Below are 14,916 nucleotides of genomic sequence, written 5' to 3'. Positions count from 1 at the left end.
GTGTGTGTGTGTGTGTGTGTGTGTGTGTGTGTGTGTGTGTGTGTGTGTGTGTGTGTGTCCTCTCTGAGGCCATTTGTTCACATGCTCCTGTTCTCTCAGGTTGGATTTTGTGTATGACCTCTTTGAGCGAGTGAACACCTGGACTGGACAGGACACAGTCAAGTGTGGCTCAAAGTATCGCAGACCTACAGTTAGTTCTCAATTTAAGGTAAGAAACTTCAATTCCCATAATGCTTTAGAACAGCAGTTCTAAATGTAAGTGAATGTAAAGAGATAATCTTTCAATCTTACACTTTAAAAATATAACAAGTGATTGTATGTTTATATTTTGCTTCTAATAACCTCAAACATCAAGGTTTTATTAGTATATTAAGTGCATTTGGTATAGAACATTTTAAACAGTTTGTAAAATATTATTTATTTCTGTCTACCCAGAATTCTTTGCACTCCCTGATGTCCACCCTTAGCAACTCCAATCCATTCTTTGTCCGCTGCATTAAACCCAACAACAGCAAGGTACGTGAAACAGACACAAACATATGAAAATTAGATGTCTTCTACTTTGTGTCAGTTTGTATAAAAGAATACTTTAAAGTGGTTTTGTTAATTTTGAGAATGCCAGTCGGATCGGGTCACATTTATGGACTGAGTTCAAGTGCAGACATCTAAAACGCACACACACACTCACACTTCCAAACAAACACCAATTAGACACACACTATCAGATGGTGATTCTGTGTATGGCTGTATATCTCTCTGTTTTCATTCAGTAGTGACAGGGGGACATTAGACATCATAAACTCAGTGTGGAGATATAGGACTCCTTTGAGAGACACAGAGACATGCTCTGCATGCTTTTCTATTCAGACAGCATGGGACCTGAGGCCATTCAGCAGACTGCCTATTAACTCTGCAGCAGATGTCAGACTACATGTGTGTTTTGTGTTTGTAGTAACTCTTTGTTCAGTTGTTTGAGGTCAGTGCAGAATGTGTTAATGGGACACATCAATTCTGTTCCATTCTAATTCGCTTTCAGATCGTGCATGAACAAATCTATGCTGAAGTAAATCAATACGCAGTTGTCTTGTGCAGAAGGCACAAGTATGTAGTATATATAAAATGTAAAAAAAGAGAATGCAAACAAATAATTTAATAATTAATAATGTAGAATATGAATTATAATAGTTAAAAACTAAAATGATGAATTAATAAACAAAATTATTTACAGCTACTTATGTATGACATGTTTGTCCAAAATGTAACATTTTAAAAACATTACTTCGAAATCAAACAGAAACATGTAATAATTCTTAATTTTTTTTGTCACAAAATAAATTTGACTAGATTTAAAAAAAAAAAAACATTTAAATCCTTTTTTTTTTTTTTTACGACATCTATTAATTTTTCTGTAAATCTAAATATTTAATATTGATGACAATTTAAAATGTTCTTCACTAAAAATAGCTTACTATAAACAACTATTGAATTATTGAATTAATAAACTAACTTACGAATATCGAAAATACAGGACATCTATATATTTTTCTGTCTTTCTGTCAAGTTCACTTCAGCTGTGTGTACGTTGGTTGTTTGTATTATTCTATATTTTTACTTGTTATTAATTTTTTTGCAATTTTTTCCCCTTTGTAGCACTTTGAGATATTTTGGAATGCAAAGTGCGTTATAAATAAAATCTATTATTATTATTTTATATATATATATATATATATATATATATATATATATATATATATATATATATATATATATATATCTCCACTGTTCCCCCACTTTATTTGAATGTAAACAGCTGGGGTGGTTTCTGACCCTTTTTTACCCACAATGCATTTCCCTCCAGCACCCCCTCCCCCCTTGAGCACAAATTAGCCCAGCATGGGTCTGATCTCCATGGTAACCAGCAGTGTGTGAATGAAAGCGGAGAGGTTGGGGGTGTGTATGTGTGTGAGCTGACCAGTTGATCACTGGCTTGTTGTGAACATACACTCACTCAGAGCTGCTGACGGTCACAGGATGAGAAGGGACACTTTTCTGTACAGTAAGAGTTCATATATTATTCAACAAAACGTTTAGCCAGTTACATTGTTTATGTAGAAGAACATAAGTGATACCATGATGTTTAGACAGATGCTGGGAGTTTTCCAGATGTCTGACTGATGTTTTGGCAGGGCGCTCAATTATCGGTATGGTCAGATATGTTTACCTGTTGGATAAGGAATAAGCTTTCCACAGTTTTGCTTGTTAAAGAACAGATTTATGAAAACTGTTCGCTTTGATTACTAAAGGGATAGATTGTTCATTTTCTCTTCCTTGTGTCGTTTCAGACCTGTGACTTTCTTTCTTCTGTAGAACATAAAAGATCGTTTTTGCCCATACCATGAAAGTCGTTGTGGTCCAAAACAACTTTCATTGTATGTACAAGAACACTGATACATTTATCAGAATATCTTATTATGTGTCTCACATTAGAAAGAAAGTCATAAAAGTTTTGTAATGATATGAGAATTAGTAATTGATGACAGGATTGACAGACCAGGGTGAAGTATCCTTTTAATATGTGTTATACGTTGCTAGCATTTGTTTTTCTGGGAGACAGTTAAAGAGAAACTTTGTCCCTCCCCCCATGAAGCACTCTGACATTGATCCTGTCTGCTTTCTGTGATTTGTGCTGCATGTATCAGTATGTTAATGTGCCTCTAACTATAATGAATGATTGTGTGAGTGCGAGTGTGTGTGTGTGTGTTGGTATTGACCTTCATCTCACAGAGCTCATTCACCACACATCTCTTCATCTCACTTTCATTCGCCAGTCCTTTTGGTTCATTCCTCCTTCCACAGAGATGACATTTAGAAGCGGGGATCACAGCGCCCCGTTTCCGACCTCACCCCCACACAGGGTCAGAGGTCAGGGGGAGAGGGGGTGATGATGGCCCACTTAGTGTGTTTGAAGAATGAATTCACTCAAAACTCAACCAGTCTATATTTGAAAGCAGAATTAATTCAGCTAATTTAGATTTAGGACCTTTTCAGTCTGAAGCTGAAAAGCTTTTTAAATAGAGCAAATTGGTGATTTCTGTCACTCTCTTTTGCAGATGCCCAATCAGTTTGAGCAGTCGGTTGTCCTCAACCAGCTGAGATATTCTGGGATGTTGGAGACGGTTAAAATCAGACGTTCTGGGTTTCCAGTACGGAGAACATTCAAGGATTTCTGTTCCAGGTTTGTGCACAAAAAACTAAACGTGCATATTCTTGCTGAAAATTGTCTTTAAGTCTTACATTCTTTTTATCAAGTGAATGCAGAGACATTTTTTTACATGTTCAGTTTTTACAACGCCCTTTTAGACATAGTTAAATTAAGTCGTTGTCATTCTTTTCAGTCTAAACACTCCTCCTTTTCTATGCAAATTACACTTTTAATTGAATGCGTCTTTCACAAAACCCAATGCTGTTTGACACCCAGAATTAACATTGTACTATTACAGCTATCATAAAAGTAAGATCCATTTTTAGACTGTGGAAAGATACAGGTCAGTTTGATATAAGCAGAATTGGATTTGTCTAAAACTCTCACAGGTGGATGTGCAACAAAACCTCTCCCAATTTTTGCATTTTTGCATTGTTCTATCCCCATGAAAAGAAAAGGGTTCACTGTGTTCACTGACGTGTTTAGAATCCTTTATTATGAACCACCTTTGCTGGACAGTTCAATCACTGTTTTATTTTGTTTTTGCCAGGTACTACGTGTTGATGAGGGGCGTGGCTTTATCAGATGACATCAAGGGGCGATGCCACCTTCTGCTGCAGATTTATGACAACAGCAGTGCGGAGTGGCAGCTGGGAAAAACCAAGGTGAGTTTCATGTTCTCTTTATATTCACTTTGAATTGTGTGACTGTGTGGGTAGCTGACAAAATACTTTGGAAAGTGTTTCACAATCACAACACAATTTAATCATCACATTGTAAACTGTTAACCTAAGTTAACATGTAACCTAAGATATATGCTCTCCCTTTTACATATTTTTTTTAGTATAGCAAGAATCCTGAATAGAGTGGTACATAAAATAAATAAAAAAATCTGGTGCAAGTTTTTGTGATAGTGAAACAGTTTGAAAGATGAATGTGTTGGTTTTAAACTCTAAGTCCATCATGATTGGTGGATCTGGTGTAAATGACTTTTCATTGGGGTTTTTTGTAGGTGTTTATGAGAGAAAGTTTGGAGCTGCGATTAGAAAAACAAAGAGAAACAGAAGTGCTCAAAGCAGCTTCAATTATCCAAGCTCATATATTGGGTTATAGAGCACGGTAAACGCACTTACACATGCATATGCACATTAACTCGCACTAACTGACATGCTTGGCGTTAACTCCTTCTTTTATGTACTCCTTCTTTTTCTCTCTCTGTCCTCTGCTGGTTATAGGATGCAATACAGGCGGATGTTGCAGTGCATTGTTGTCATTCAGAAAAACTACCGAGCACTGTATTGGCGCCGGCGCTTCCAGACAATGCGCTGGGCCACCATCACCCTACAGAAGAGGCTCAGAGGGCAAAGGGCACGACGGCTGTACATTCACCTTCTAGAGGAGAAGAGGAAAAGGGAAGAAGAGGAAAGGAGACGAAGAGAAGAACAGGAGGCACTAGAGAGGTAGGCAGTTTGTGCCTGTATTATTATAAATGATCAAAATTATTATTTTTATTATTATTTGCCTGTACAATTGCCTTTATTATTTTGCCCACATTTTTGTTTGTAATGCTAGTTTCTAAGTTTCTGCTCTTCTTGTGATGTTTATTTGTCAGAGAGATACAGTGCATGGAATTGGAGCTCCTGGCAAAAGCGGTTAGTGAAAAGATCTGTCTATCTGTCAGTCACAGTCAAACCAAAAATTATTCAGATGCCAGATATCATTTTTTACTAGTGGGTACAGGACACTATAGTTAATTTATGTAAGTGAGGATAGCAAAATAAAGTTAAATGTGACATGTACCCAGAAGTTCTTCATTCAGTGGACTACCAGTAAAATTGATGTAAATTTGGGGACCAAAATTATTCAGACACTTTGACCTGACCATGTTTTGCTTAAGTATTTTTTCTTTAATTGGTAATGCAACCTTTTACACCACAGATTGAACAAAATTAAGCATTGCTTGGTAATTGGTCAACCTAAATTGGTATTATCTAATTGTGTACTTAAATTTAACAGCTGACAGCTGATTGGTGGATTGTAATCCATTACATACCTATATGAGATTATCAAGATGAATTTGTTCTGACATAGTTTAACTCTGAGTTCTTGTCATATTGTATTACCATTTTCTAAACTATAGCAAATAAACTGTGATAATGTGATCAAATGTTGAAGGTGTCTGAATAAATTTATGTTTGACTGTATAATCAAAAATACATTTTCTGTTTCTTTTTTGCAGAATTAATTATCTCAAATGACATTCTGTTTATATTGCTTGTTGGGTAACACAGTCTTTTCTACGCAGGCAGAGGAGGCTAGAAGATTAAAGGAAGAAATGAAAAATGACCAGATTCAAAATCTCCTAACTGAGAGTACTGCACCAGACAGTATTGTACCAGAGAGTAGCCCATTTGAGAATATCCCTCCTGAGAGCCCTGTAGCAGAGAAATCACTGGTGGAGCAGGTGTTTGACGAGGTGTTCGAAGTAGAAACAAACCAGGCATCACAGGTGGAGGAGATCTTGCGTTTGGAGCGTGAGATTGAAGGCCTGCGGCGACAGAAAGAGGCTCAGGAGCAGAGTCTAAATGCGCAGTCGTTGCATCGTCTGCAGTGGCTGCGTGATCAGGAGCTGCGCAGGCTGGAAGAAGAGGCCTGTAAGGCTGCTCAGCAGTTCCTCACCTCGCTCAACTTCGATGAGATCGACGAGTGTGTGCGTAACATTGAAAGCTCGCTGGGGGAATCCGGTGGCTCACAGCAGGGGGTACCCAGAGGTGAGGAAGATGAGGTGGATGAAGGTCTGGGAGTGGATGACGGGTTTAAAGACTCTCCTAATCCCAGCGAGCATGGCCACTCAGATGGCCAGCGCACCAGTGGAATCCGCACCAGCGATGATTCCTCTGAGGAGGATCCTTATGCAAACGACCGTATGCCTCCGCCTTCAGTCCCACCCATCATCATGCCCTCAGCCTATCATGCTCCACCCTCAAGCAGTGGCTCCACCTACTCTCACGCAGTTCAGGAAGAAGAGGCGGAGCTAATCCCTCCAGATGAAGATTCCGATTTTGATCCAGATGATTATGATGGAGGCCTAATCATGCGACCTCCCAGCCTCCCACCTCACAATGACCACTGGTCACGTGACAACCGCAGCTCCTTTGCAACCAGCACCAGTGTCAGCTCAGGGGCTTACCGCTTCAGCTCAGACGGGCCACAATCTTCAGTGAGTTTTACACACAAATTCTGCATGGTTAATAAATCAGATTCATTAAAAGATTCCGATTTTTTTGTAGAGCAGGGATTCCCAAACAATTGTCATTTTACAACACATTTGCATGTTCACAGTGCTTTTCATCAGCTCATAAAACCCTGTTTTCAACACCAAGGTCGTGGGTTTGAGTCCTGTGTGGGTTTGAGTCCTGTGTGTGTTTGTGTGTGTGTGTGTGTGTGTGTGTGTGTGTGTGTGTGTGTGTGTGTGTGTGTGTGTGTGTGTGTGTGTGTGTGTGTGTGTGTGTGTGTGTGTGTGTGTGTGTGTGTGTGTGTGTGTGTGTGTGTGTGTGTGCACTTTCGGTCAAAAGTTTTAAAATGGTAAGATTTTTAAAAGAATTTAAAGAAGTCTCTTCTGCTCTCCAAGGCTGCATTTATGTTATTAGAAATCTATTTGAATATATTTTAAAATTTAATTTATTCTTGTGATGCAAAGCTGAATTTTGAGCATCATTACTCCAGTCTTCAGTGTCACATGATCCTTCAGAAATCATTCTAATATGATGATTTACTGCTCAAGTAAATATAAACATTCACAAAAACGTTTATGAATATTATCAATGTTGAAACAGTTGTGTAAAATATTTTTTTAGGATTCTTTGTTGAATATACATTTCAATAGAACAGTATTTATCTGAAATAAAAAACATTTGTAACATTGTACGGGTCAGTAAGAATTGTATTTTATGTATTTTTTGGGAAAGAACTTGAAGGAATTAATACATTTATTCAGCAGCGACGCATTAAATTGATCAAGTGACAATATATACATTTATAATGTTGCAAAAGCTTTATTTTTATTAATCAAAGAATCCTAAAAAATTTTTTTTAACTGTTTCAACATTGATAATCATAAATGTTTCTTGAGCAATAAATCATCATTTTAGAATGATTTTAATAATATTTCACAATATAACAGCTTTTTTTGGTATTACATAAATGCAGCCTTGGCGAGCAGAAGAGACTTCTTTAAAAACATTTTAAAAATCTTACCGTTCTAAAACTTTTGACAGGTAGTGTGTATGTATGTGTGTATGTGTATGTATCTCAATGTCTGTCGCTGTGGATAAAATATTTACATTTGATTAATTTAGCAGATGCTTTCATCCAAAGCACCAAACTAGGAAAACAACAAAGCTGCCAAATGCATAAATGTGAAGTGAAATAGTTGATATATGTAATATACTTCATCAATGTTAATGCATCTGTAATCTTTCATCAAAATGCAATAGCTTGCTCTGCTTCTGTAACAGCTGTCCTTTTCAACTAATTCCTAATTCACCCATTCATTATTAATAAAATCCATTGATTTCCCTTGTTGAATTATCCTGTTTCACATTTACAGTGTCATTTACAAAAGATTTCTATTTCAAATAAAGGCTGTTCTTTTAAACTTTCCGTTTATCAAAAAATCAAAACCAAATCAGCATAATGATTTCTGAAGGATCATGTGATACTGAAGACTGATGTTCAAAATTCAGCTTTGCATCACATGAATAAATTACATTTTAAAATATATAGAAATTGTAATAATCTTACTCACCCCAAGTGAGGGCTTGTGTACATCACAAAAGAGTTGTGCTCAAGAGTTGTGAGCATGTGTTCATGCTTGTTTATGTGTAATTGCTGACTGTGTATTCCTGTTTCTTTACATCAGTTTGAGGACAGTGAAGATGACTTTGAAAGGTTCGACACAGACGATGAATCATCTTACCGGCGGGATTCTGTCTATAGTTGTGTCACTCTCCCCTATTTCCACAGCTTCCTTTATATTAAAGGTAAATGGCCTGCCCACACCTCCTCCAACACCTCTTTATTATGTTTGTTTAATTACATTCTTGCAACACAGTGTATAAAATGTCCTTCACTTTTTAACTAAGGTTAAACACAAGTTAAACACAAGTTAACTAAGGCTCCAACTCAAATTAGACTTAGTTTTGTTGCTTATTTCAGTTATAGGTGTGCTGACAACTCTTAAAAAAAAAAAAAAAAACGTAATACTTTTTTGAAAATTTAAGTTCAAATTTACTCTAAAATAGTTTGTTTGTGGAGCAGGATTTTGACCAATCAATCAGAGTTCCGTGGGTGTGGCTACCAAGTACAACTCATAAATATAAACCAACTGTTTGTGGGAGCCATTTCTAATCAGGACTAAAAAAAATCTTGGAAGACTTTTTATATTTGCATATTTAATTGCACTTTGTCTTATTTACGTGCTGAAATGGTTCAACTATTTAACCAGAAGCCATATTATATCTTAATTCCTATGTTAATTCAAAGCTGAATTGTATGTCAACGAAAATGTTTAATGGCGACACTGCACTGCAGCCTTTAATTTACGGAACGCCTGGATGTGTGTTGCAGGTGGCCTGTTGAACTCCTGGAAGCGTCGCTGGTGTGTACTCAAGGATGAAACGTTCCTCTGGTTCAGGAGCAGACAAGAGGCGCTCAAACAGGGCTGGCTGCTGAAGAAGGGCGGAGGCTCCTCCACACTCTCTCGGCGCAACTGGAGACGCCGCTGGTTCGTCCTGCGACAGAGCAAACTCATCTACTACGAGAATGACACAGAGGAGCGGATGAAAGGCATGCTGGACATGCACGAAGCCAAGTAAGACCTCAGGGAGGACAGTACACAAAGTTTTGAGGTTCAGTCACAATCAGTGTGACACAGATCTGGAGAGCTACGGTCATATTGTTGTTTTGAAGCATGTATTTTATTTATCTTTCTTTTTGAACTTAACACTGAAATCAACTCAACAGAATCTACACTGAACTGGCTTCAGCTGAATAATGACACTGTTGTCTTTTTTTTAGAGATCCTTCACAGCAGAATTAAATTCTGTTTGCATCATTGATAATTTTTTTTTCCTGTTTATCACTCTAAAGATGCTTTGAAACAATCTGTAATGTATAACGCTCTATATAAATGGTGATTTGACTTGTTCTCTTTGTGTTGCTCTATTAGAGAGATTATTGACGTAACAGGGAAGGAGAACGGGATTGACATCATTATGCCAGGGAGAACATACCACCTTATTGCAGAAACTGCAGAAGATTCCAGGCAAGTGTTTTTATGTTTTGTGTTTTTTAATCATGTATGCTTCAAGCCTTTATGTTTACTTAGTAAATGCATGAAACCATCGAATTGAGGTTTTTAATTAGTCTCCATGTTGTGTGCAGTCATTGGTTTAGCGTGTTAAGTCAGGTGCACATGTCGACAGAACAGGAAATTCGAGAGATGCATGATGAACAAGCAAATCCTCAGAATGCTGTGGTAAGTATTACGCACACACACACACGCACACACACACACACACACACACACACACACACACACACACACATGCAGACAATTCATAAAATATTTAGAAAAGATGTTTGTATTTTTCATAGGGCACATTGGATGTGGGAATGATAGATTCTGTATGTGCCTCTGACAACCCAGAAAGGTAAATACACACTCTGTTCTCTTCCTGTCTTGTTGGATTGGTAACCTGCATGTGTATTATTGCCCTTTTTACATTTATATGTAATATATATTATATTATATACTAATAATTTTTTATTTTATTTACTTTTCTCATAATTGCAGTTTTATATCTAACAATTGTGACTTTCTCATTTTAGTTTTTACTGAACTTGTATACTTTGAATATTGTTGACTCTATCACAGTTGGCTTGTGATGTTCCTCATTTGTAAGTTGCTTTGGATAAAGGCAACTACAAAATGATTGTAAATGTTTAAACCTAATTTCACATTAAGCATTTGAATTTTTCTCTGAGAAAACCAAACCGTTGTGTTATGTAGACAATAAAATATTTTAAATGTTTTTTGCTTTTTTTCTTTATCCAGGCCAAATGCCTTCGTTATAATTACAGCCCATCGTGTTCTACATTGCATGGCTGAGTCTGCAGAAGAAATGCATCACTGGATTACGTTGCTCCAACGCACGAAAGGAGACACACGTGTGCAAGGACAGGAGTTCATCATCAGGGGTGAGAGGTCATGAACTCGCACAAGGCAAAAGCCATGCTCAGTTGTTAATGGATTGTCTGAATATTATTTTTTACATTTAATACATTAGTTACTTCTCATTGTATAAGGATGTTTCTTCACTCTCCCTAGTCAGTCATATAATCAGAGATAAGCTCAATGAACGAAAAACTTAACAGTTGTTTTGTTAGATAATAACAGGATTGTGTTTTTATTTAGATTAATAATTTGACACATTGTATGCTTTTTTGAATGCTTAATATACAAATTTATATCATTATTGGGTCACGTCAAATCAACCTAATTTTGGAAACTTCCCCCCTCCCACCCCTTTACAAAATAGTGGATTACTCAGTGAATATTCATCCATGGCATGTAATCTTTTGGCTTTCATTAATATTTATGTCTGTCTTTCATCAGAAAAAAAAAAGTATATTTAATAATAATAATAATAATATGGTTGAGTTGACACAGAATGACCCCTAAATGATTTGATATAGAACATATATTGTCCTTTTTTTTGATTAATTATATGTAATATGTATAATATTAATACATACTTGACAGTTAATTTTTGAAGAAGTTGGTTATTTATTGTTTAGACAAATAAGGAATGAAGAGAAAAGAGCTAAGACCACAATTACATTATAATGTTCACTTTCAAATCAACACCACTACTTTAGGATGCCTTCAACTACAAACTGAATGTGAAAATATCTGTCTGTTTCTCTCTCTGTTTTGGTTTCCAGGTTGGTTGTATAAAGAGATTCGGGGCAGCAGTCGTGGGAATCTTAAGCTGAAGAAGCGCTGGTTTGTGCTGACTCACAATTCTGTGGATTATTATAAAAGCTCAGAGAGAAACGCTCTTAAACTGGGCTCTTTAGTGCTTAACAGCCTCTGCTCTGTGATCATTCCCGACGAGAGAGTCTTCAGAGAGACCGGTAAGCACACACATGCATGCACATAAACAGTAGAGTATACCAACAAGCACTTAAATTTTTCTCAGACTCTGTACTATATTTGTGTGCTTCTAGGCTACTGGAATGTGAGTGTGTTTGGTCGTAAGCATTCATACAGGCTGTACTCTAAGCTGCAGACGGAGGCTAGTCGATGGGCCAGCGCTGTACAGACTGTCATCGACAGCAAACCGCTCATCGATACACACACACAGCAACTTATACAGGACATCAAGGTAACACGCACACAATTGCATATGCATTTATGTTTTTTAATATAATTTTATTAAAATGCTATTGTAACTGTTGGTTTTCAGGAGAACTGTCTGAATTCAGAGGTGGTGGAGCAGATCTACAAGAGGAACCCAATACTACGTTACACACACCACCCTCTACATACAGCCCTCCTACCTTTACCCTATGGAGATGCACAGCTCAGCTGTGAGTGAAACACACACACACACACACACACATTTAAAATACTCTTAATATTTAGTATTATTATCAATTTTACTGCACTGAAACTATTGAAGGAGAACAACTTGAGCTGGATAGTTGTCTTCTGTAGAGCTGCTTTATAGCTGAACTTAATTTGTTTCCTTATTGGTGAACTCTGCAACTTAAACACTTGAGTTGAGTTGAGTTGAGTTGAGTTGAGTTGAGTTGAGTTGAGTTGAGTTGAGTTGAGTTGAGTTGACTCAAGCTAAATAATGGCACTACTATCTTCTGTAGAGCAAATTTATAGTTGAACTGAGTTTGATTAACTAATGAGCATTCACTGTTATTGAACTGAACTGAATCAACATTGACACAATGGGCATTATTTTAACGATCTAAGAGCTTGGTCTAAAGCGCATGGCGCAAGTGCACTTACGACGTTTCCAAATCCAATTTTGCTAGTTTAACGACGGGAAAAATGGTCTGCATGCCAGGCGCATGGTCCGAAAGGGTTGTCCCTATTCTCTTAATGAGTAATTGGTGTTTTTTGCATGTAGCATGCAATAAACCAATCAGAGCTTAATCTCCCGTTCACTTAAAAAGTCAGTTGCGCTTGTGCAATAGCGGATTCGCTATTTACATGGCCGAATTTGCAAGTGGAAAGACTTAACCAGAGAGTAATCTTTTTAATTTTTCATATTTAAAAATGTTTTGCATCCTGTGTGAGTAATAACAGAGTGTGCGCGCATTGTGCACCTGCCTATTGTCGCAGATTACTAACATAATACGTAACATAACATTACTAACATAACACTATTACATAACACATTACTAACAACAAAAAATACTGCGTTTTCAGCTGCCTCGAAATAGCAACGCGGCAAAAAATGTGCATGAACGCATCTCGTTTTCGGTAGCCCATGGCCGCAAATTATTTGCTATTCAAACAACATGGCTCTGGACGTGAAAATTATCACTGCATCAGGCTGAAACTTGCAGGAAAAACACTTGCTTCGCACTTGGCACCGCATAGCGTCAGGTGTATGATAGGGCCCTGAGTCTTCTGTAGAGCTGCTTTATAGCTGAAATTGAGATCTGAAATTGATTGATCTGTATTGTATGAAGCGCTATATAAATAAATGTGACGCTGACTGACGACATATATGTTCTAATACACCCTAATGGTAATAATCACTCTGTTCATGTTTTTAGCTGACAAAGGGAGAAATTATGGCACACTGCAGGCTGAGGCCCTCAAGATCTTCAATGTTCTTCATCAGCTAGAGGCCGAAGCCAGTCCCATCCCTCACATCCAGGGGCTCCTGCAGACGGCTCATGACCTACGACCCCTAAGAGACGAGCTTTTCTGCCAACTCATCAAACAGACAGCACACAACCCGAAGCCTGCTGGCCCCGCCCACATTAGTGGCTGGCGAGTCATAGCCTGCATGTGCTGCACATTTAGCCCCGCCTCCAGAAGTATTCTCAAATACCTGAAATTTCACTTAAAGAGGTCAGTGTGTTGGTATTCGGAGTATTTTGTCTTGTCAGAATGCCATACAGTTAAAAGTATGATCATGGCAGTATGGTCAAAAAATTAAATAAATGAGAATAGGATCAATATTAAAATAGCCGCCAAATAGTTGAATAGTATAAACAAATTCTATATAAGAATTTGACAAAATAAGACAAATTAAAATCAATTATTTTAAATACTAGAAGTGGATTCAACAATAACATTAATGTACAGCATGAAAAATCAGATATTCATTTTAATATTTGTAAAAAAAAATCTTTTAATTTTAATTTATTAAATTATTGAATAAATGCACATCTATATGTTTCTGATATATTGTACATACCTATGAAAAATCATGGTTGAATGCTCCTTTATGAATGTAACCAATGAGAGGGAGATGACGAGATTTATCATTGTTACCAACTGAATGGATTGTTACTGATTTTTTACTCAGGACACGAGAGCTGTACCCAGGCACCGAGATGGAACGGTATGCTGCGTTCTCCCAAGATGCCTTACGGCACGTGCGTGGACGCGAATACGTTCCTTCGCAGGAGGAGCTGAGGGCCATACTGAGCAGACAGGAAATGACATCGACAGTTTACTGCCATGGTGGCGGGTCCTGCAAAATCACCATTAACTCGCACACAACTGCAGGAGAGGTGCACTACACATAGAACACATTCACATACATAATACATGTGAGCTTCGGACGCACAGTAACTAAACGTGTGTGTGTGTGTCTGATGGTCTTTAGGTGGTTGAGAAGCTGCTGAAGGGTCTCTCCATGGAGGACTGTAAGAACATGTTCGCTTTGTTTGAACATAATGACGCCACAGACCGAGCCATAGAAAGCAGGACTGTGGTGGCCGACGTCCTCGCTAAATTTGAGAAGTGAGTCTCAAATCATCATACCTTAAAATTTTGTAAATACTTATTTACATTTTTAAATTTAAATAAAATGTATTTCATATATATAAATATACTATACTAATGTATACTATGAAAACCGTCAATATAGAACATATAATCTTATGTAAAATGACTAAAAGGTGCTATAAAATGTATAATAAAACTCTATAAAGACATACGAGGCTAAGTGTTTTCTGATTGGCTAAGATTGGGTTGTTAATCAATCTAAGGCTGGTGGGATTTCTGTCAGGTACTATAGGAAGATTTTCCATATTAACAAAAAAATAATAGTTTAAAGCACATTTAATTGTGGTTTTCATAACGTAGGATAAAATGTTATGATAGTATATTCATTCATTCACTCTCTATGTCTCTCATTTAGGTTGGCAAATAAAGGACAGGAAGGAGAGGACTGGAAGTTTTATTTCAAGCTTTTCTGTTTCTCTGAACCTGAGAGCGTTCCTGCTGACAGTGTGGAGTTTGCATTCATGTTTGAGCAGGTTTGATTTCAGTTTAATATCTGGCCTAAATGAGGCTGTCCATCACTTAAATATGCATACATTTATAGTTATTATTAGCCCATATGCAAATTATCGCATAGAAAATTACATTATTGTGGAAGATAAAAGCA

At 37.2% G+C, this 14,916-nt stretch overlaps 1 protein-coding gene across 1 annotated transcript in view; it reads left to right on the top strand.

The window, feature by feature from the left end:
• Positions 1-14,916, top strand: part of myo10 (myosin X) — a 58,998-nt gene that overhangs the window by 40,809 nt on the left and 3,273 nt on the right. The window contains exons 18-38 of the mRNA XM_067452545.1: positions 100-208; positions 436-516; positions 3,111-3,235; positions 3,753-3,867; positions 4,215-4,321; positions 4,438-4,662; positions 4,815-4,854; positions 5,508-6,422; positions 8,124-8,244; positions 8,831-9,074; positions 9,432-9,527; positions 9,647-9,740; positions 9,860-9,915; positions 10,320-10,462; positions 11,210-11,401; positions 11,495-11,652; positions 11,734-11,857; positions 13,067-13,367; positions 13,828-14,035; positions 14,131-14,267; positions 14,668-14,785. Coding sequence (XP_067308646.1) covers positions 100-208; positions 436-516; positions 3,111-3,235; positions 3,753-3,867; positions 4,215-4,321; positions 4,438-4,662; positions 4,815-4,854; positions 5,508-6,422; positions 8,124-8,244; positions 8,831-9,074; positions 9,432-9,527; positions 9,647-9,740; positions 9,860-9,915; positions 10,320-10,462; positions 11,210-11,401; positions 11,495-11,652; positions 11,734-11,857; positions 13,067-13,367; positions 13,828-14,035; positions 14,131-14,267; positions 14,668-14,785 — 3,709 coding nt within the window. The remainder of the gene's footprint in view (positions 1-99; positions 209-435; positions 517-3,110; positions 3,236-3,752; positions 3,868-4,214; positions 4,322-4,437; positions 4,663-4,814; positions 4,855-5,507; positions 6,423-8,123; positions 8,245-8,830; positions 9,075-9,431; positions 9,528-9,646; positions 9,741-9,859; positions 9,916-10,319; positions 10,463-11,209; positions 11,402-11,494; positions 11,653-11,733; positions 11,858-13,066; positions 13,368-13,827; positions 14,036-14,130; positions 14,268-14,667; positions 14,786-14,916) is intronic.

The sequence above is a fragment of the Pseudorasbora parva genome, chromosome 9 (assembly GCF_024679245.1).
Source record: "Pseudorasbora parva isolate DD20220531a chromosome 9, ASM2467924v1, whole genome shotgun sequence".
Taxonomy (NCBI): Eukaryota; Metazoa; Chordata; class Actinopteri; order Cypriniformes; family Gobionidae; genus Pseudorasbora; species Pseudorasbora parva.
This window is presented reverse-complemented; position numbering and strand designations above follow the sequence as displayed.